Source organism: Centropristis striata, chromosome 13 (assembly GCF_030273125.1).
Source record: "Centropristis striata isolate RG_2023a ecotype Rhode Island chromosome 13, C.striata_1.0, whole genome shotgun sequence".
Lineage (NCBI taxonomy): Eukaryota > Metazoa > Chordata > Actinopteri > Perciformes > Serranidae > Centropristis > Centropristis striata.
In genome coordinates this window covers 2,821,726-2,844,993 of record NC_081529.1, presented here as the reverse complement: position 1 = coordinate 2,844,993, position 23,268 = coordinate 2,821,726, and the positions used below count along the sequence as shown (strand labels likewise).

Sequence of the window (23,268 nt, the reverse complement as noted above, 5' to 3'; positions counted from 1 at the left end):
ATCCCTAGAAAAAAAGTGTTTTTTCCCCTTGCTGTTGTCATTACTGTTGTAAAGTGAAAGCTGTGTGGTTGTGCTGCAGATGGACTCTCAGCTTGCTTGTATGATGAGTGAGAGCAGCGTGGACTACATCGCTCGCTTCAACGACCTGGCTCAGGAGCTGGCTGTGACCGAGCCCTCCATCCCACCACCCTGAGGAGACCCCCGGCCGTCTGGAGGACACGAGTCTGACGCTCTGGACTGCCGCCATGCTGTCCCTTCCTTGGAGAGAAAAGATGGCTGTGGAGAAAGACTGACGCCCTCCTCTAAAGCCACCCCTGCCCTTTTTGTAAAAGTGCAATAATACCAGTGAACCTTGACCTTTGTTCAAAGCGAGTTTGAAACTCGTCGGTTTTCACTGAACTATTCTTTAAGTTGAAATGCCCTTTAAAAACAAACACTTTAGAAAAACAAATGCGTTTACAAAACACAACCTCATGTACAGGAAAATACTATGCCATATCTGAACAAAATATTTTCACTGATCTTTTATGTCTCTTCCTGCTCTTTGTGTGTTTGTTTGTCTGTCTTCTACTCTCTCAGATTAACCCCACAAAATGTGTAAATCCGCCAAATGTGCAGTTCAGATCCCAGCCGGTTGGCAAACGGCCGCCGGAGGCTGAATTTGAAAGAAATGGCAGTGAGAAAGTGGTTGAATGTGGTGAGATTCTTGTTTCTATTCAGTTGCAAAAGTAGAGCACAACACAGCAGGGCAGGTACAAGTCAAACCCTTTGCTACTGCCCTCTATTTCACATGCTCTGGATCCGTTCAGGTTTTTATTTGGTTTGCATTTTAGGAACATAGCCTGCCATGTGTGTTGGGAATCAAACGGTCATATGTCACATACAGAATGGCAGCTTTTGTTTGGTTGACGTCTTTTGAAGTTTGTGCTGAAATCACAGTTCAGTGTCCATCGGCAGTCGCTTCATGCAGTTATCATTTCAAATATATGGTGAGATGATAATACTGATTGCAACTGTCTTCAGACTTGTTTGTTGTTGTTGTTTTTTTTTATCTTGTCACAGTAGTTGAGAGCATTTTAACTCAACTTTGCTGGTAAATAACGTTTTTTATTTACTTCAGACAAAAAAGTGAGTTGAGGTGTTTTCAGTCAAGACTGAACAGAGAAGATAGTGGAAGGGATAGTTTGGATTTATTGAGGAACTTTAGCTATAGTCAGTGTGTTACCGACAGTAGATGGTTGTCAGCGTCCCAATAGTCTAGATGGAATTGTCCAAAAAGTGAAAGTGAGGAGCATTTATGGGTAAAAGTCGGGAACCGGCCTACTTTACTTATTTCAAGGGTGCTGAATAAAAAAAAATGGTTCCCAAGCGAAATTTTGAGTTTTTGACTCTCATTTGCATATCAAAATGGCGGCCAAATTGGCCATCTTGCACAGTCGGTGGACCATTTTCCCCAAGTTTTTTAGATGAGGAAATTAAGTTTCTAGATCTATAGTCTAGTAGTGGTATTTTGCATATATATATATATATATATATATATATATATAAAAGGCACTGAGCCTCCACTATATCCTTGCTCTGACCCTAGACTATAGATCCAGAAACTTAATTTCCTCATCTTTGATTGCCTACTTACAAAAAAACTAAGGGGAAATGGTCCAATGACTGTGCAAGATGGGCAATTTGGTGGCCATTTGATACAAATTAGAAGGTCAAAAACTCAAAATTTTGCTTGGGAACCATTTTTTTTGGACTCAGCACCCTTGAGATCTGTAAGGTAGGCCGGTTCCCGACTTCTACCCATAAATGCTCCTCACTTCTTATAGAAGGCCTTTATTCTGAAATCCGTCTAGACTACATAGATAATCAGGCAGAAACACTGACAGAACCACAGCAATGTGCTGCTGTGGGCGGGGCATCAGAAAAACATATTTTAGCCATCTGACCACAAGGTAAAGCATTGAAAATATTAGAAATATAGCCTCAACTTAAATTAATATTGATTTTTTTTTTCCAAAGATGGTAAAAAAAAATTACATTTTGCAGCTGACAGTACATTTCTTTACTTTTGTGCCTGTCTGCTGACCACCACCTACTGTTGATAATATTTTGGATAAGTACCTCATCCAACCCTACATCCAACCTATCCCTTTGACCCATAATGTGACCAACCATGTGTTCACTTTCACTGAACAGACTGAAATTACAAATGCCGTGGGAACTATTGAGAGTTCCCAGCAGTGTTACACTCCGTTTCAGCTCCACAAGTGCGAGCAGTCAGAAGTATCTAACGAAATCAAACACTAAAGCCATTGTGGATGCTCCACTTATTACGTTTTTTTTATAAGTTGTGCAGTCGTTCTTTAATCACTAGTAAACCCTTCGGTAACACTTTCTATGAAGACTACATCTATAGTGCATTATGAGCGCATTCATAGTGAATTATAATGCTCATTATAATCAATCATAATGCATTATGACTGCACTCATAAACACATATAAAGCTTCATGATGCACTATATCAACAGTTATAAATATAGCTTATAATGACTTATAAATCCAAGTGTCTTATGAGTGCTCTTGACTGGTTATAAACTACAGGCTGACTGGCTTATAATACATTACAACTACTCATACCCCTCTATACACACACCTCAACAATCAATTGTTATAAGGACTCATAGGATGCCATAAGTATAAATAAATGATCAATGTATGCTTTAAGTAAAGTGAGGTTCATATAGACGCATCTATAATGCAGTATAGCTAGTCATGATTACTTAACGCCAACAATGAAACATCATGACTAGCTATACTGCATTATAGATGCGTCTATATGAACCTCACTTTACTTAAAGCATACATTGATCATTTATTTATACTTATGGCATCCTATGAGTCCTTATAACAACTGATTGTTGAGGTGTGTGTATAGAGGGGTATGAGTAGTTGTAATGTATTATAAGCCTCATCAGTCAGCCTGTAGTTTATAACCAGTCAAGAGCACTCATAAGACACTTGGATTTATAAGTCATTATAAGCTATATTTATAACTGTTGATATAGTGCATCATGAAGCTTTATATGTGTTTATGAGTGCAGTCATAATGCATTATGATTGATTATAATGAGTATTATAATTCACTATGAATGCGCTCATAATGCACTATAGATGTTGTGCTCAAAACATTAACTCTCCATTCACTAGTGATGTACCAGATGCTGAAAAAACACTATGGCTAACGTTAACATGATTCTTAACATGTTAAAGGTCAATGGATGCTTTTAAGTGCTACTCTTACTTTCCCCATGTGATTTTACCACCACGATGCATGATTTTTCAATTAACCAGCAGCATCAATATGCAGTATTGTGAGCATTTTGTCTCATCAACATGTTTAACTTCATCTCTGACTGTAAATTGTAGGAGAGCTCTTGTTGTCATTCCACCAATGGGATTTAAAATGTTTGTCTCCTTCGAGCACCTTGAGGGCTTCGACTCTATAGTGGAAAAGCTCTTATTGTTTATTCATTTGTGAAAAGGCTTCATCTTCTCACACTAGATACAATGAAGATGGTTCTTAATGAGGAATAAACAGCAGGTTTGTCTTTCAATCGGGCAAGTTTTTTTTGTTTTGTTTTGAAGGATTTATTTGTACAAATGTCAATTCCAGTATTCACTGCGCTTTTGTAACATAACGTAAATTGTTATTTGGATTATTTATTGTTAACATTTCAGAAAGTGTTTTTTGTTTTTGTTTAACTTAATAAGATGACATCTAAAAAGGAAAAACCTGTTTAAAGTTTTCAGTTTGTAAAAGGTGTTTTTATTCTGTGTATAAAGATAGTTATAAAAACCTGCATCTTTTTGTGTTCATTGTGTGAACTTTTTGATTTAAAAAAAAAAAAAACTTTTAATGCAAATGTTTACAAGGGTAGTATGTAGCCTTTGGGTTTTATCAGGGTTATTCCTGTTATGCAGCAACATTTCTGCCTCAAAACAAAAAAAAGAAAAGTGGATTTTGTGTTTCGGAAAAAATATTGGCAAACAAATGATCCTGATGGTGCCCCAGTTTATACTAAGGTAGCCTGAACTCTATGAGAGATCTATGAACACAACTTGAGAACTATCAAATGTTTTTATTAATAATAAAAACATTTTTAATAATTAAGCCTAACAGATTTAAAACATGAAGGGGAACAAACTGTCCTTTTAGTTAACTTCCAGTAAATAATTGTCTCAAATTAATGTCGACAGGATGAGAAAATTACTTCAGGAGCACATGATAAATTATGAAGATGGTGAGAAATAACTTAGTTCTTCATAATATGTCTATAATAAGAGAATTTAACAAGGCCTATGAAATAATTCAAGAATATTTTAGACACTGCTACTATAGAAGTACAGTAGTGTTCGATATAATAGCAGTCCAATGTGACTAACCAGATTAATCCAGGTTTTTAGTATATTTTTTATTGCTACATGGCAAACAAGTTACCAGTAGGTGCAGTAGATTCTCAGAAAACCAACAAGACCCAACATTAGTGATATGCAGATCTTAAGGCTGTGCAATTGGGCAATTAGTTGACAGGGGTGTGTTAACAAAAATATAGCAGTGTGGCATTCAATCAGTGAGGTCATCAATTTTGTGAAAAAGCAGGTGTGAATCAGGTGGCCTCTATTTAAGGATGAAGCAGCACTTGTTGAACATGCATTTCTCTTTGAAAGCCTGAGGAAAATGGGTCGTTAAGACATTGTTCAGAAGAACAGCTTACTTTGATTAAAAAGTTGATTGGAGAGGGGAAAACTTATAAAGAGGTGCAAACAATTATAGGCTGTTCAGCTAAACAGCAAAACGAAACGAAATCCTGCGATTTGATAGATAAAGATGTTCTTGTTAACTTGTTTCTGCTGTTGAAATGAACAACAGAAACAGACAGGACAGTAGACATACTCTGACTTGCAAAATATTATTTCCAAAATGTGACAGAATTACAAATTGAATGTGCTTACAAACAGAAAACAGCTTGAGCTTTTTATTTGTTTACCAAATTCATGTTCAAGGAGTCAATTTGCAAAACAGCATTACAGCTTTTCAGCACAGCTTTGAGTCCCTTTGTCAGTAATAGACATTTCATGTTTAAACAGTGATTTTGAGAGCCACGTTAATGTCTGAAACAGCCGATCAACACACCTTGCTAATCTGGTCAACCATAGATTTTAGTCAAAACAATGAAAAACACTCACCATAGGTCCTGTTACAACACACAGTACAGGTTTCTGGTTCGTTTGGAACTAGAGAGCTGCATTTGTTGCCTATCAGGCCTCCATGTGAAGCATTCACTCTCATGTTCTGGTCCATGTGCCTCTAACATGCTCTGTGAGCCTTTTGCTCCTGCTTTACTCCTCTTTAGGTTTCTGCTCCTTGCGAGCGCGAGACGACATGAGTTTGAAGAAGAGTGCCGGCCACAGAGTGCGGAGGTAAATGGCCACATTGGGCAGAGGTCCCGCCAAAACAACGTCTTTGCTCCTGTGACGGACGGCCTTCAGGACCGCCTGAGCCACGTCGCTGGGGTCCCGACCCATTGCTGTGGTTTTATCCAAAACTGATTCAAAAAAACAAAAAAACAGAAACATCAGTGACTACTTTTATGTTTTATCTCACTATCCTACTTCACCTTTAAAAAGACCATTTGTATACCAGCTTAATCCCCCCCGTGTATCCTTAAATTCTCAAAGAAAACTTTGCTTTTCTCACATGCCTCCAAAGTGAACAAAGAATACAAAAACTGAGAAAACTCTTGATGACTTCATGGATTCCAGGTTTAACAACAGGATGCTCCACTCATCATAAGATGCAAATGATCATTTTAGGAGTGAAGTATTCCCTCAATGTCTTTTCATATCTACATGGATATTTGTCACACTGTTACTTCACTGCCTCACCTCCGTACTTGGAGCCGTCCCCGGTGACGGCGTTGAGCGACAGGCTGGTTCTGATGTACCCGGGACTGATGACGGTAACTGGGATCCCGTATCGCTCCACCTCGGCCCGTAAACAGTCAAAGTAAGCCTGGGTGGCGTGCTTCGAGGCGGCATCTGACCAAAGTGTGTACAAACCAGAGTACTGCTTCAGATTCATCAAACTCTTGTGTTTGCTTTAATTAACCCTTTGATGCACAACATGGGTCTAAAGTGACCCGACTGAGTTTTTAATTTTCTATATCTTCGCAATAAATTAATTTCATCATTCAGTATTCCAGGTTTTCCTCAATCAATTTGTTTTTCATTATCATACATCCTAATTTTTTGTTTTTCATTTCTTACTTTTTGAATAAAAACCCATTTTGTATCACTACGCTTCTAAAACAACATGGGTCAAAAATGTCATTATGGGGGTATTGTGTGTGTATAATTTGAAGGAAAAATGAATTTAATCAATTTTGGAATCAGGCTGAAACATAAAAAAAAATGTGGAAAAAGTGAAGCGCTGTGAAAACCTTCAAGATACACTGTATGTGTGACAAAATTATACATAAACACGTTAAATATATTAAATATATGAGTGTGGAAAGTAACTATTTGAAACAAATTACTATTATTATAGTATTAAGTGATTTAATTTTAATACAAATTTGGATAAATGAGTCATTTTTGACCCATGTTATACTTTAGAAGTGTTGTGCATCAAAGGGTTAAATAAGTTAAGATGACTTACAGGCTGATCTGTACGGGATGGCCATCTTGCCCTGGACGCTGCTGATTACAACAACATGGCCGCTGCGCCGACGGACCATGGAGGGCAGCAGAGCTGTGGAGGGAGAAACAAAGAGAGAATAATGTAGAATATTGAGCTTTCCTCTCCACGGAAATCTGAAAGTGTCCGAGTTATATTTATGCCACAACCACTTCCCTTCCTTACTTTAATTCACAATCCTTTAAATCAGCTATTCTCAACCTTGGGGTCGGGACCCCAATTGGGGTCGCGAGATGATTTCTGGGGGTCGCCAAATCATTTTGGAAGTCAGCTCTGTCTCCACTGTGTTAAAGTGTGAATGTGTTTTAGTCTTTTTGGTCACTTAATGTCTTTTTTGGTCATTTTGTGTCTTTTTTGTGTCTTTTTTTAGTCATTTTGTACCTTTTTTTGATCATTTTGTGGTCAATTTGTTTCTTTTTTTGATAATTTTGTGGTAATTTTGTGTCTTTTTTAGTCATTTTGTGTCTTTTTTATCATTTTGTGGTCAATTTGTGTCTTTTTTGGTCATTTTGTTTCCTTTTGTGGTCAATTTGTGTCTTTTTTAGTCATTTTGTACCTTTTTTTTATCATTTTGTGGTCGATTTGTGTCTTTTTTAGTCATTTTGTACCTTTTTTTGATCATTTTGTGGTCAATTTGTGTCTTTTTTAGTCATTTTGTGTCTTTTTTTGATCATTTTGTGTCTTTTTTAGTCATTTTGTGTCTTTTTTTACCATTTTGTGGTCAATTTGTGTCTTTTTGGAAATTTTGTTTCTTTTTTGGGTCATTTTGTGTCTTTTTTGATCATTTTGTGGTCAATTTGTGTCTTTTTTTATCATTTTGTGGTCAATTTGTGTCTTTTTTGGTCATTTTGTTTACATTTTTTTGGTCATTTTCTGTCTTTTTTTAGTCATTTTGTGTCTTTTTGGAAATTTTGTTTCTTTTTTGGGTCATTTTGGGTCTTTTTTGATCATTTTGTGGTCAATTTGCGTCTTTTTTGGTCATTTTGTTTCCTTTTTTTGGTCATTTTGTTTCTTTTTTGGGTGATCTGAACAGTCCATGTGAGATTGTGTTCAGTGAGCGGGGGTCGCGGACAACATGCATGTTAAATTGGGGGTCGCGACTCAAAAAGGTTGAGAACTCCTGCTTTAAATAACTTCTCTCTGGTTTGGCTCCCTTGTGTATCTATATACCGCATCAGGAATACTCAGATCTGGCAACCAAAGCGATTCTCACTAACCTTGAGTAAGAGCAATGGGCCCAAAGTAATTTGTTTCCATAACATCGCGCTGAACTGAAATGTGGGTATCCAGTATGTTGCCGCGGTAACTTATTCCAGCGTTATTGATGAGGACGTCCACTTGGCCGTAACATTTCAAGATCTCTTCTGCAGCTCTGCCCACTGTGTCCGTGTCAGCCAGGTCAAAGATTACAGTGCTGGGAGTGTAAGTCTGGTGGTACAACAAAACAGAACATTTATCACGTTTTTCATTTATTAATTAACAAATTCACAACAAAAACTACAAAAGCAATTGTTATCAATGACAATCTAAGCCTACGGTTCCCCCAAGATTGTCAATTAAATACATATATTCATTGTTGTTTATTATTACTGTTTTTAATTGTTTATTGTAAGGTAACCTTGAGAGTCCTGAAAGGCGCGTATAAATAAAATGCATTATTATTATTATATCAAAAAAAGTAAATTACACAGGAAAAAAACTAAATCATTCAAATAAACATAAAATAGTGCAAGTTAAAATACAGGGATACATTTAAGTAAAATAAAGTAATAAACATTTGTGGTAGACAGAAACTGGTAAACGGTTTCAGATAATTATATGATTCTAAGAGCTTCAATAATGGCTGATATGTTGAGAAAACTCGTTTTCTCTTTTCATGGAGATTAGTGGCCGATGTCCATAATGAAAGCTTGTAAAACAAAAAAAAAACATTATCCTAACATTAAGTACCTTAAATTGTTTTTATATTTTGAGAGACAGTGATGAGTAATAGAAGATATACAGTCATATAGTGATATTAGAGACAGATCAGGGAAATAAATCTGAGGTCATCAGTGGCTTTAACGGTCTCAAAACCTGACACTACAAGGTGTAAGTGAGTGTGTGTGTGTGTGTGTGTGTGTGTGTGTGTGTGTGTGTGTGTGTGTACCAAGGTTATAATAGTTTTGGATTTTTCATTAGTTTTAGTTTTGATTTCGTTGTGAATTTTTGTTTTCAAATTCAGTTAGTTTTAGTTAGTTTTTAGAGTGAGTTTCCTAGTTTTGGTTTAGTTTTTATTTTTTGAAAATGCTTAGTTTTAGTTTAGTTTTTATTAGTTTTAGTTTTAGTTTTAGTTTTTTTGTAATGGGCTATGTGTTGGGTGCCAGATTCAAATAGATCATAATAAATTTTGCCTTTATTTCCTTTGGTTTATCATCTCAGCCCCAATAAGGTTATTAACTCTTACAGTTCTGGGTGTTTTGAATTTTGGTTCTAGTGTAAACATCCCAGTCTCAGTAAACATATTCACCATGTGTTGCATGTTCAAATAGAAACACTGAATTATGAATGAAAAAAGTTGACAAAAACGAAAACTAAGGACATTTTCACTATAATTTTAGTTAGTTTTAGTTAGTTTTGTAAACACAAAATACAGTTTCAGTTAGTTATCGTTTTTTTTTTAAAACTCTAGTTTTTATTTTATTTCAGTTAACGAAAATGTTTTTTCAATTCTAGTTTTCGTTATTTCGTTAGTTTTCGTTAACTATAATAACCTTGGTGTGTACACACCTGCCGCTGTAAGCCTGTTGAACCTGCTGTCAGCTCCTGGACCACCTGCTGCAGGCGGCCTGCATCTCGTCCACACAGCACAAGCCGTGCACCTGCAGCATGGAAAACCCGTGCACACTCTACAACCAAAAAAAAAAATACACACCTCTTGTTCATGGGAAATATCAAACCAAGGCAGGAATTTCGCAGAAAAGATCTACACTACTGGTCAAAAGTTTTAGAACACTCCAACTTTTCCAGAATTTTATTGAAAATGATGCAGTTTAATGTCTCAGTGTACTCTGAAATTAATGCATATAACAAATAAACAATTGAAGTTAAAAAAAATAAATCGTAGAATCAATTTAGAAAGGAAAATGTATTCTAAACTTTTGACTCATTGAAGTAGCACCTCTGTTGCAGAAGTTCCCTTAAATGTGGAGCAACTTGTAGGTTGTAAGTGATCAAGAAAAGTTGGGACACCTGTAGGAATTGGTAGCAACTTAGCAACTTTCAAGGCTTGATCAACCTCCGTTGCTGCAGAACTGCTTTAAGTTGTTAACCCATTTCTTGTTCCCTGAAAAAGGCCTTTTTGTATCATTCTGAAATGTACATTATTTGTCAGTTTTGGTTAACCAAATACAAATTCTTTATTGAGCATGATAGTGTTTTGAAAGCAAAAAAAAGGATTCAAAATCACATTTTATGTTGGACTAAAGGACTAAAAAGACACAAAATGACCAAAAAAAGACACAAAATGACAAAAAAAAAAGACACAAAATGACTTACAAAGACATGAAAATAATTAAAAAATGGACAAAATAGCCCAAGACTCCATAGAGTTAAGTTGTTAATCCATTTCTTGTTCCCTGAAAAAGGCCTACTTGTATAATTCTGAAATGTACATTATTTTTCAGTTTTGGTTAAGCTTACCTTTTTTTATTTACCTCTGGCAGTTCACCACTTACCTTTGTACCCTTTCAAGCTGTTCATTTGACTTGAACTGCTTGAATTTCAATTAAAAAACTGGAAAAATTGTGGTGTTCTAAAACTTTTGACTGGTAGTGTACATGTAAGCAGAAAAGAGGAAGTAATGATGTGGAGGTTGACCTTTCCCCAGTCCAGAGCTGGCCCCTGTGATGACCACCACAGCGTCCTGTAGAGCAGCTCCTGGTCTGAGGCGGAGGAGGATCCGATAAAGCAGCAAGATCCCCGCACTCGCTAAAATCAGCTGGAGCACGCCTCCTCCCATGATGCGCTCCATGTCTGACAATCACCCTGCTGCTCCACACCAGCTACCTGCACACACAAGATTTAAAAAATTGAGTGAGTTAGATAGATAGATAGATAGATAGTTAGATAGTTAGATAGATAGATAGATAGATAGATAGATAGATAGATAGATAGATAGATAGACAGACAGATTACTTTATTCATCCCCGAAGGGAAATTCGGTTCTCACAGCAGTCCGGTATTCAAGTACAATAAAATACAATAGAATAAGATACTGAGGTAGCATAAATAAAAACAACAATAGAAAAAAACACAGAATAGAACAAAGACACTTAAGAAGTTAAAAAAAAGAACATCAGTTGGTAGGATGGTTGGCAAGATGATGATAATTATACTGGTGATATGATGCAACAATGCTATAGTGACTAGACGGTATATAATAATAATAATAGTACAGTATATATTATATAATATGTAATAATAAATAAATAGTAACAATATAAAATAAAATAAAATAATTATGAATAATTATAAATAAAATAATATATATATAATATATAAATATATAATAATAGTAATGGTAATAATAATAATAAATAAGGCCGGTATAATAATATTAGCAGTATATTACAGTATATAGTAATAATAATAATAGTAATGTCAGCAACAGTATATATAATAATATATATATATATATATATATATATATATATATATATATATATATATATATAATAACAGTAGTAGTAATAATATTAATAACATAGCAAAGTGTCGTGCGTAGATTTAGTGCATTTCAGTAATGTTGGCTCTGGCAGAGGGAGATGAGTTATTTAGTCTTATTGCAGAAGGAAGGAGGAGGAGTTAGGAAGAGTTTTTTTCCAATATTCCAATATTTAAATCCACTGCTCTTGTACAGAGTCCAAAAGTCTGTTTAAGGCAAAACATTTTCACCCAATAAATCCTCTGTCAGATGTCAAATGAAGCACCACTGCTAATATTCAAAACACTGACTTCATTTCATACCAAGCAATAGGACTTCTGTGATCTATCAATAATAATAAATATTTTATTCGTTCATCTACTATTAGCAGTTTAATGTAGAGTTAGCTAAACTTCAGACTAGGTAATCAATTTCAAGACATGACACTGGCAACTTGTTTTATATGATACAAGTTGTATCACGTTTCATATAAAACTAATAGTATATGGGTGGTTGACGTGAAAAGTGAAAAACAGAATAATTCAAAAAATATATGTCAAATGACATACAATTATATTCCCTTATATGTGAATAATTCAAAACTGAATGTGTCCATTTCTAATTCTTCATATATTTAGCATATTATTCACTTTTTGGTGTGGTAGTCCTAAAATGTGTCCACCGGTGCAACAAAATAAAGAATGTCATTATTTAATTCAGAGAATGTTGGACAGATAAGATAGATAATCCCAAGGCATATTAGTCATGAATATTTTTATCAATTTACATTATTTTCAATGATCAATCAATGTAAATTGATAAAAATATTCAGATCAATACTTAAACTGTGTTGTACCAAAGGACTACCTTAAGACGACCAGTTCCAACACTGCATGGGAATAGTAATATTATGAAAATATTTGAGACAGAAGTGATCTTGTGTCCAGAGATTCTTCTGTCCTTCCTGGTTCTGGAAGGACCCCTCTCAGTAACGGGGTGGTCACATTAATGCCTGTTTTATATCGACATAATGGCGTTGCTCCAGGAGGACAAAATGTAATGTGTCATAATAACTCTACATAGGGACCTTAACACTTATATCCTCTAGATTCATTAAGTAAACACTCGTATGACATGCATTCAAGTATTTTAATGTATTTGGATTAATTTTTCATTAAATTACAGTTGTTTTAAGATAAGTAATGCTACCTAGGACAGTTGCACCGGTGGACAAATGTCATGTTCAAAACAGAATATTTGCATAGTTGAAGAACGATGTTTGCAGATGGATTAGATGTAGAAGAATGAACTGCATATTAAAACATTAATTTTAATGAAATATTGTCAAATTTTAGTAATATTTGTCACTGGGAACACAAAAGTTGAGCGTCAGGTCAACCACCCATATACACAATCAAATACATTTCATAATAAAAAAGATTCCTTGATCCTGTGGAAGTCTTTGGTTCATAAACCAATGCCAAATTTGGATTTTGAAACATGAATAACAACCCCAAAAAACACTTTAAACAAGCCACAGAGTGACCTTGACATGTGTGTTCTGTAAGCTCTCCAGCCCCGTGCCAAGGGATCGGGAATGTTTTAATGTCCGGTGCATTTAGTTAAGCCCCTCCACTTGTCCAGTCTCCAAAGCACAGCACAAACAACCTGCATGGCAACAGTGACAAGTACTACCACATAATGAGCACAAGCATTCACTCAGGTGGAATGATCAAACTTTTGAGCATCACAACTTTCTTTTACAGAAGGAAACCCAACGTGAAGTAGTCCCCTCGTACCATAGCGAGCAGAAAGACATTTTAATAATGTAATTTCCCTTAATCCATGCTGATTTTAGGTAATTTTAACATTTAAAATGATACACTGGAAATAAACAGTATGTAGAGTTTGAATATATATATCCTATGCAGTGGTGGGAGAAATATTCAGATCTCTTACTTAAGTAAAAGTACTACTACCACACTGTGAAATTACTCCACTACAAGTAAAAGTCCTGCATTCAAAACTTACTGAAGAAAAAGTAAAAAATTATCAGCATCAAAATGTACTTAAAGTATCAAAAATAAAAGTACACGTTATGCAGAATGGACCCACTCAGAGTGTTTTATATATATCAAGTATATTATTGGATTAATATTATGATGTATTTATGTAAGCAGCACAAGTAATCAAATGTAATTTGATCAAGTTAGGGATCGTTTTAACTATTTAATATACTGTTACAAGGTTTAATTAAAAAACAACAAGTCAAATCACTTTAAATGTATTTTTTTATGTTAAATCTCGACCGGTAAAGTAACTAAAGCTGTCAGCTAAATGTAGTGGAGTAAAAAGTACAATATTTGCCTCTAAAATGTAGTGGAGTAGAAGTATAAAGTTACATAAAATGGAAATACTTAAGTAAAGTACAAGTAAGTCAAAATTGTACTTAAGTAGAGTACTTGAGTAAATGTACTTTGTGTACAGTATCCCTCCTTCTGTCTCTTCTTGCAGCTGTACATTTTCCTGATTGTGAACACAGTGACTCAAGGACATGAACTTTATATTTACACCACACATTTCCAAGATTATATCCTCTGATTTGACTATATTTTAGGGCCCCATGCTGCAAACTCTGCACATGTATAAGAAAAAATCAGCTCTTTTTGAAATCACTTGAACAACTGAAACTAAAATCATAGTATGTGTTTTAAAAACGTTTGCTAATTTAATGCATGAATTTGCACATTTAGTTCAGCATATTTGATGTATTAACAATGGTGATACTGTCCACTTGTCCACACAATAGAAAGCAGGTGAAATGTTAGAACAAAACACCAGTGGTGGAAGAAGTATTCAGATCCCGTACTTAAGTAAAAGTACTAATACAACACTATGAAATTACTCCACTACAAGTAAAAGTCCTGCATTCAAAACTTACTGAAGTAAAAGTAAAAAAGTATCAGCATCAAAATGTACTTAAAGTATCAAAAGTAAAAGTACTTGTTATGCCGAATGGACCCACTCAGATTGTTTTATATATTCTAAATATATTATTACATTATTTGTATTGATGATTTTATGTAAGCAGGCCGGGTTTTAATTCTGTAAAGATATGGCTCATTTAAGTACTTAATATACTGTTATAAGATTTAATAAAATAAAAAAAGTCTAATCACCTTAAATTGATCATATGTTTTATGTTGAATCTCGACCTGAAAAGTAACTAAAGCTGTCAGCTAAATGTAGTGGAGTAAAAAGCACAATATTTGCCTCAAAATGTAGTGGAGTAGTACATATATTTAGAGAAAATAGAAACACTCAAGTAAAGTACAAGTACCTCAAAATTGTACTTAAGTACAGTACTTGAGTAAATGTACTTAGTTACTTTCCACCACTGCAAAACACTCACAGAAGAGAAAAAGTCAACCAGCCTGGCAGTGCAGGCTAGCTAACGGATAAAAGGCTAGTAGAGCTAATGCTAACGTTAGCTAACTTCCACATTGTAAACAAAGATGAACTAGCTGCTGTGTTAGTGAGTCGTTATACAATTATACAGTAGCTCACCTCAGTTGTTGTCCTGCTATTCAAAGCACCAGCGTGAGCATAGAGCGTGAGCATGAAAGTCGGTACACCACTTCCGGGTTCGTCTGACGTAGTCTTCAGGGGCTACCGGGTGTTCCCGCGAGGCATTGTGGGAGTTGAAGTTTGGTACACTAGTACCTCAAGGTCCCATTTCTGTCTGCTAAACATAATTTTTTGTCCAGCAGATCATAAGCAGCCACATAATCCTATCATACTTTATTTCTAACCCAGAAGATTTTGATAACCGGATCTAGTTAAAGTATTTGTGAATGTATTTTTAGTAAGTGAACACCCTCCATCACTGCAAACAATCAGCTGTCTGTGAGTGAGTCTTTGGATATACAGATAGTCTACAGCAGCTAACCTCAACCTTGGGGTCCCGACCCTAATTGGGGTCGCGAGATGATTTTCGGGGGTCGCCAAATCATTTTGGAAATCAGCTCTGTGTTAAAATGTTCATGTGTTTTAGTCCTTTGGTCATTTAATGCCTTTTTTTGTCATTTTGTGTCTTTTTTTGGTCATTTTGTGTCTTTTTTTATCCTTTTGTGGTCAGTCTGTGTCTTTTTTGGTAATTCTGTCTTTTTTTGGTCATTTTGTGTCTTTTTTGGTCAATTTGTGTCTTTTTTTTTGGTCATTTTGTGTCTTTTTTTTATCCTTTTGTGGTCAGTTTGTGTCTTTTTTGGTAATTCTGTCTTTTTTTTGTCATTTTGCGTCTTTTTTGGTCAATTTGTGTCTTTTTGTGGTCATTTTGTGGTCAATTTGAGTCCTTTTTTGTTTAATTTCATGTATTTTTGGGTCATTTTGTGTCTTTTTTTATCCTTTTGTGGTCAGTTTGTGTCTTTTTTGGTAATTTTGTGTCTTTTTTTTGGTCATTTTGTGGTCAATTTGTGTCTTTTTGTGGTCAATTTGAGTCCTTTTTTGTTTAATTTTATGTATTTTTGGGTCATTTTGTGTCTTTTTTTTTAATCTGAACTGTGCATGTGAAATTCTGTTCAGTGAGTGGGGGTCGCAGACAACATGCATGTTAAATTGGGGGTCGCGACTCAAAAAGGTTGAGAACTACTGGTCTACAGTAAGTCTAAAAGTGGAGCCCAGGGAGCCCCATGAGTCCGAGGCCCTCTGCTAGGAGGTCCTGAAAAGTTTTTAGATTCATTTATTTTAGTCAACACTACTTACATTTATTTTTCGGGTATCAGAGTTCAACACATATTTACATTTTTAATAATCTATAATAGTTCTTATTACACCCTCATCTAACAAAAGTATACCTATAGAACTGTAATATCTGCAAATATGTTTATAATATATTTCTAATACATTTATCTAATGCTGTTCATCACATAACTAAGACTATAGAAGTTGTATTTTAAATTAGAGTATATCAAATTGTTCCAAGGGACATACAAGACAGAGTCCCTGGTATATTCTCTCAGGGGTCCTTGGCTTAGAAGGGTAAGAAACTCTGCATATTAAGAGAAACAGATTTTTTTCTTTGGCTAATAAGTAATAAAGAAACAAATTCTGGGTAACAACTGGAGAATGTCCTAGTTCTGATGACAACTGTCAGAGGAATACTTGTATTTTATGATGTCTAGGCAAGGTTATAATAGTTTTGGATTTGTCATTCGTTTTAGTTTTAATTTTGTCAATTTTTGTTTTTATATTCAGTTAGTTTTAGTTAGTTTTTAGAGTGATTTTGCTATTTTTGATTAGTTTTATTTTTTGGAAAATGCTTAGTTTTAGTTTAGTTTTTATTAGTTGTAGTTGTTTTGTAATGGGGTATTTGTTGGGTGCCAGATTCAATAAGGTCACAATAAATGTTTCCTTTATTTTCTTTGTCTTATCCATCTCGGCCCCAATAAGTTTATTAAGTCATAAAACCAGATAGATGAAATAGATTTCATATCAACCAAGTTTAGTTAGTTTTGTAACCACAAAATACAGTTTCAGTTAGTTATCGTTTTTTAAAAACTTTCGTGCTTATTTTTATTTCAGTTAACGAAAATGTTTTTTCAATTCTAGTTTTCGTTATTTCTCGTTAACTATAATAACCTTGTGTCTAGGACATCCTTTTATCAGCAGAGCCAGCAGTGCTGCCTTCAAACGGTCAACATGCAGACGCTACATCAAGCAGCCTCTCAGGCCTGTCAGCTGACAGATAATTAGCTTGCTCTGGCCACAAATCAGTAAACTAATGAGTTTGTGTCAGGCCATTTTCTGAGCACTCATCCTTCTGCTTCAGGTCTGCTCACCACATAAACATAAATGTACGGGGAGTGGAATTATTTTTGGAAGGTTTTAGATTTATTCTTTCAGCTGCAAAGTTTGCAAAGTGAATCTTCTCCAGGTTAAAACTGAAAGCCTGTGTCCGTCCGTCTTTTTTCTGAGGTGCAGCTTCAGTTTCACTGTTCACATTTATAAAGAATCTTAAGGTTTCCCTATGTAAGCACCATTTACTGAGTTTAATAATCAAAACAAAAGCATCATATTTTAAGCCCCAGCACACCATACGACAATAAGAACACAACTACCAGTGTCAACAGCTACATGAACAGCTGAAGTCCTTTTAAATGAGTGAAATACACATTATAGAGTCCCTGTTCATTTCAGAATTTTTGACACACTATTGTAAATCAAAAGCAAGACTTTAAAATGTTTATGATAGATGCTACCAATCTCAGCTGTCTGTTGACATAATGTGATCACACTACTTACTGAAACACCACCAGTTTTCAAACCGTGAAGTAATTTACAATTTATTTGATACATTGTTTGATGGACCTTTGAGGGATTTACACAAAATTCTTTAAGAGGACTTTTTATGAACAGGTTTTAATTTGCTCCAATCCTGCTGGTAAAGTCGACAATCCTTATTCTGCTTGTAGAGGACATTTAAATAAAATGTATTTTTAATGTGGCCCTTAAAAGAATACGATCACTCTTAATATTCAGCAAATCCACACCTGAGCTCAATTGTTGCAAGTCTCTTGTACATCACAGCTCATACTTTTACCCCCTCCTTGGATCCCAAAGTTTAAAACTGCTCATCTAGTCAGCAACTCATAACAAGCACCACTGAATAAGTATATACAATAAAGTATGAATTTATAATTTGCTGTGCAATGGTGTCAAATCAGTTTATATTTTCATTTCATTTATGAGGGGTTGATGTCAATGTAATATACATTATTAAAAGCACGAGTGAAATGTGACTTTTCAAAAGTTAGTGTTTGCTTTTTGTTTCCAAAGAGGACATTGAGCCACATCATAGTCACATAAGATCTTTTTTTTTGCACTCTTTTAAACAAGAATATCTACATGAACAAGACACAATCTCAAATAAGTTGCAGCTATTTGCTCTTTTCTGGACATCATGTAGAATTCATTTAATGAAAAAAGTAAAATAAAGTACAGAAAAGTTAGTTTGAAATATCCTAATGTTTAATGAAAGGGTGATGTACTGATCAGCAAGAAAGGGGTACAGTAAAACTACGAGGGAAAGGGGGAAAGAGCTCGGTACTCAAAACATGTCGGTCCGTTTCAACTGCAATACAATTCAATTCAGATGAACCGCTGCCGTACCCTTGTGCACTTGCTTGTGTGTCAAGGATGCAGGTGGAGGGCGCGGGGAGGAGGCGCAAGGGTACTACGGAGATACGTGTGCTGTTGATGTCACATAGAAGTAAAGAAAAAGGTAAGGGAAAAAACAATTCCTTCTAGTTTTAACTATATCCCTCTGATCAAAGTTCAAAATGGAAGCACCCACCACGTGTGGAGCTAACTGCTGGGCCTGATCAAGACTTCCACTTTTCTTACATCTGGGGGTGGATAGGTTCCGTTTTTTTGTTTGTTTTTTCCTTTTTTCTCTTGGTTCTTAAACCCTCTTCAGAGTGCACTCATACCGCATAGAGTTCGTAGATCTTCTTGGCGCAATACGCCAGGGCAGCCAGTGCTATCGTATTATGGAGTCTCTTTCTGTGGACGTCATCCCTGCGTACCAATACCACGGGCGTCGAGGAGGTGAGTGTATGCAGGGGCAGCCGCGAGAGTTTTTGGCTGTCGTATTCCACCTGGTACTTGCAGCAGGGGTCAAATTGCCATGAAATCCCGTAGAGGGCGGCGCACGCCACGCTGAGGGCCCCAGCGGGCAACGCCACATAGCGCGAGTATTCAACAGGCAGTGAAAGTGGCGTCAGGAGGCAAGCGGCGCCTGACAACACGGCCGTCTTGTGCAGGCAGTTGCCCACGGCAATCCAACGGGCCGTTTCATCTCCGATGCGTGTGGGCTCAATGACAATGTATTTATACTGGGCCTCCAGTGCCTGCTCCAGCTCATATTCAAACTGGTCCTGCGCATTCTCCCCGTTGTAGATCTCGTGCACAATGTAGCAATCTGTCGCCGCCATCACTCCCCTGTTCAAAAACAGAAAAACCAGCAAGGAACAGTGAGAGAAAGGATAGAAAGTAGAGAAACAGGCTCAATACATCAAAAAACGGTTGCCTACATTTGTACACCAAGCTGACCATTTATCATGGAAAATTTTGTTTGAATACAAGTTGTGTAGAATAGCTCGGAATAATATATTTCCATCTGGTTATTTTTTCCCAAATCCTTTTCCAAAACTAATATATATATATATATATATAAATATATAGTAACTATATATATATATAGAGAGAGAGAGTAACTAAGATGTCATTTGTAACATGCAAATGACATATAAGGGCATACATGTTACCTTCTATTGGAAAATGTTGATGTAGAATTAGTGACTCATTGTTGGATTTTATTTGACAATAGAAATAAATACTGGATATGGGCTTGAAAAAAAAAATTACCATAGTGGTCATTGATCAAAGGGGGTTCAAGAACATTTGACAGAAAATAACAAACCGGAAAGAACTGGAAGTACAATTTAATGTTAATGTTTTACACCCTGTACTGACCATGCAGTTACAATCCCCATGACCAATAACTTTACAGCATTTAGTTAAAATGGTACATTCAATGAAACGTTGATGTCTATGATCTCCAGGAAATAGTATTGTGTGAGTGAGTTTGAGCACATTTTTAAAGCATCAAAAAGCCAACTTCAATTTGAATTCTTGAATGCGTCCAATATAATATACAGACATAACTGACCATTTGGACATCAATTATTTCGAATGTGTACACTTGGATTGCAAAAGTAATTTAGTTTTATATTCAGTTCACATCAGTTCATGAAATTAACTTTTTTTCCTGAACCTAAATGCTGTCAATAAAACAGTGTCTGAGTGACATTAAAAGTGTGAAATATGAAATGACAAAAGTTGTGAATCTATAACCAACAACTGTTTTACATTTAATCTTGAGAAATATATAGCAAGCGTTAATTAAGAGTACTTTATTAATCCCACAATGGGGAAATTCAACCTCTGAATTTAACCCATCCTTTTTTTTTTTACACACAAGTGAACACACCATGCAAGGAGCAGTGGGCAGCACATTACTGCGCCCGGGGAGCTGTGGAGGGGGGGGGGTTAGGTGCCTTGCTCAAGGGCACTTCAGTCCTAGACCTGTCAATACCGGGATTCGAACCAGCGACTCTCCAGTTACAAGCCCGATTCCTAACCTCTAAGCCTCTTGATCTACTAATATTTCTGTAATATTAGACATTTTCCCGGTTGTTTATTAATTATCTTATATAGGCTGGATTCAGTCTAAACATTTATACAGTTATGGTCTAAACATAGTGGAATTAACTTGTTATATAACCGTTGTGGGCAGGTTTTTGAAATTTTTGCACATAAACTCCCCCTAATGTCCATAAAATCCCCAGAAAAACCATACAGACAGGTGTCCTACACCTTTTCCAAAGTCAAATTCAAGAACTTTCAGCATTTTCATGGTGCACTTTTCCAGCACCTAACAGCTGTGGTAAATTACATATTTACATATAGTTCATATGGTATACTGATTATTTTCAGTTGATTGATCTACTAATATTTCTGTAATATTAGACATTACATATAGTTCATATGGTATACTGATTATTTTCAGTTGATTGATCTACTAATATTTCTGTAATATTAGACATTACATATAGTTCATATGGTATACTGATTATTTTCAGTTGATTGATCTACTAATATTTCTGTAATATTAGACATTTTCCCGGTTGTTTATTAATTATCTTTGAATATGACAAGCACATTATGAATGGATCAATGTCAACACTCCCGAGGCCTTTCAGTACATGTTGACACCCTGATAGATATCAGGCTCTTCTTGGCTTCAAAGGGACATTTGCAAAAAATAGTATTGGATTCGAGCGAAAAGCATGTGAGGATGACAAAGCAGGGGACACAGTGTACCTGAGCCTTGGTTAGCTAGCTAAGTGGCTCGCATGGTAAAAAGTTGCAGGACTGGCAGGCTAAGTTGAGGACCGTTTTACTTTAAAACAGGTCGACAAACACAGCGGACAGCACTGTTAGCTCTGCCGCAGCTGTGGAGCATGTGAGAGGAGGAATAAAACACCAGCGTCCGCACCCACGGACGGTAAAAACTCAACTTTTCCCACGGTTAATCGACTGCTGTGAAATAACCAAAACATCACATGAGCAGCTAGTTTGTTTCCCTGCTAACGTTAGCTAGCTGTTACACGTTAGCCCGCTAACGTTAGCTAACCCTGGGATAAAATTCCGACTTGTCGCGTTGGCATTTCACTTTAACTCCCAAACCTTACGCATGTGAATTATTATTATGAATGGCAACATCGACAAAACGATGAATCACATTAAAACATTTTGGTTTAATAGCTAAGATGTGGAGTAACTGACCTCTCCCTGCTTACTGGGACACCGCGCCTCCTTCCCAGCGACGCCATGTTGGAGATACAACCGTGATTGCAGTTGACGTATGAGAGCGCGTAGCCTTCTGGGTAATGTAGTAGTGCCAACGCAGTCGACGCATCCTGTACACCCGAATGCGGACTATAGGGACTACTATTCCCATGATGCCATAAAGCAACAGTACCTGCCTTTACGTATTTTATAATAGCGGAGAAGTTTGAGAGGTCAGACCATATTCTAAATAAATCTAACACAAACAAGCGGAGGTATGTCTGTTTAAAATAATAATAATAATAACAAGAAGAAGAAGAAGAACAATAATACTCATACTAATAATAATAATAATAATTATTATTATTATTATTATTATTATTATTATTATATTCCAAAAATGGTGAGTTTTTGAATATGATAAAGCCCCCAAATAAGCGATTCATTTGCCAGAAAAATAATAATAAACGGACCAATTTCAATAGGGTCCTCGCAACGTTAGTGCTCGGTCCCTAATAATAATAATAATAATAATAATAATAATAACAAGAAGAAGAAGAAGAACAATAATAATACTCATACTAATAATAATAATAATAATAATAATAATAATAATAATAATAATAATAATAATAATAATTATATTCCAAAAATGGTGAGTTTTTGAATATGATAAAGCCCCCAAATAAGCGATTCATTTGCCAGAAAAATAATAATAAACGGACCAATTTCAATAGGGTCCTCGCAACGTTAGTGCTCGGTCCCTAATAATAATAATAATAATAATGTGTTTACAATAAAATAAATACAGGACCTATTTAGATATTTAAATTGTTAATGTGCTAGTAGACTTCATGCATTGGTTACAACATACTGTTTATAGTAAGTTATGTAGGGTCCCAACCATCTGGTTTTGTGATAGTATTTTTATCTTTGCAGACTTGTGGGTACTCACCCATATTGTGCTCTCTCGTGCTATGTGACTGTGTCCCCGTGCTTGACTACGGGGTCTGGGCTCCCTGTCCGCTGCTGTAACCTGAGGCGCTCTGGATGTAACAACCATAATGGCTGCGTGCAGGAATGTGAGATCAGCTGAAACCTAAACGCTGGGCCCGTGACAACAATTGTAACAGCTTTAAAAATCAAAGGGGCTAAAATGACGCATGCGAGACGAATCAAAACAAATCCAACCAAAACAAAAAAATCGGATGATTGATGTTTAATCCATTGTTGTTCGACATGCAATGTCCCCTCCAGAACCTCTAATATTCAACCATCAATAATTATTTTATCTAATGTAGGTTGTATTTGGATATAATGGGGGTTTTGTGACCTAGGTAAATTGTGAAGCTATTAAAGTGTTAATTAATAATAATGAATGGACATTGTGCCATAATAATAGGACTCTAAGTAGGCT

General features: G+C 35.7%; 3 protein-coding genes across 3 annotated transcripts in view; 1 reads left to right on the top strand and 2 right to left on the bottom strand.

Annotated features, from left to right (window-relative positions):
• The window catches only part of cramp1 (cramped chromatin regulator homolog 1), a 35,728-nt gene extending 34,435 nt beyond the window's left edge, over nucleotides 1–1,293 (top strand). Inside the window, exon 20 of the mRNA XM_059348227.1 lies at nucleotides 80–1,293. Coding sequence (XP_059204210.1) covers nucleotides 80–193 — 114 coding nt within the window. The 3' untranslated portion in view covers nucleotides 194–1,293. The remainder of the gene's footprint in view (nucleotides 1–79) is intronic.
• A 3,305-nt stretch (nucleotides 1,294–4,598) lies between these two features.
• On the bottom strand, nucleotides 4,599–10,800 carry dhrs7b (dehydrogenase/reductase (SDR family) member 7B). Its single transcript, XM_059348257.1, has 6 exons — nucleotides 10,616–10,800; nucleotides 9,527–9,645; nucleotides 7,975–8,185; nucleotides 6,719–6,811; nucleotides 5,947–6,099; nucleotides 4,599–5,606 (listed from the first exon to the last, which is right to left on the bottom strand). The coding sequence occupies exons 1-6, from the start codon at nucleotides 10,767–10,769 to the stop codon at nucleotides 5,401–5,403; spliced, it is 936 nt and encodes a 311-aa protein (XP_059204240.1). The 5' UTR covers nucleotides 10,770–10,800; the 3' UTR covers nucleotides 4,599–5,400.
• A 7,491-nt stretch (nucleotides 10,801–18,291) lies between these two features.
• Nucleotides 18,292–21,977, bottom strand: tmem11 (transmembrane protein 11). Its single transcript, XM_059348246.1, has 2 exons — nucleotides 21,849–21,977; nucleotides 18,292–19,439 (listed from the first exon to the last, which is right to left on the bottom strand). Exons 1-2 carry the CDS (start codon nucleotides 21,893–21,895, stop codon nucleotides 18,923–18,925), a joined length of 564 nt encoding a protein of 187 aa, XP_059204229.1. The 5' UTR covers nucleotides 21,896–21,977; the 3' UTR covers nucleotides 18,292–18,922.
• Between the last annotated feature and the right edge of the window lie 1,291 nt (nucleotides 21,978–23,268).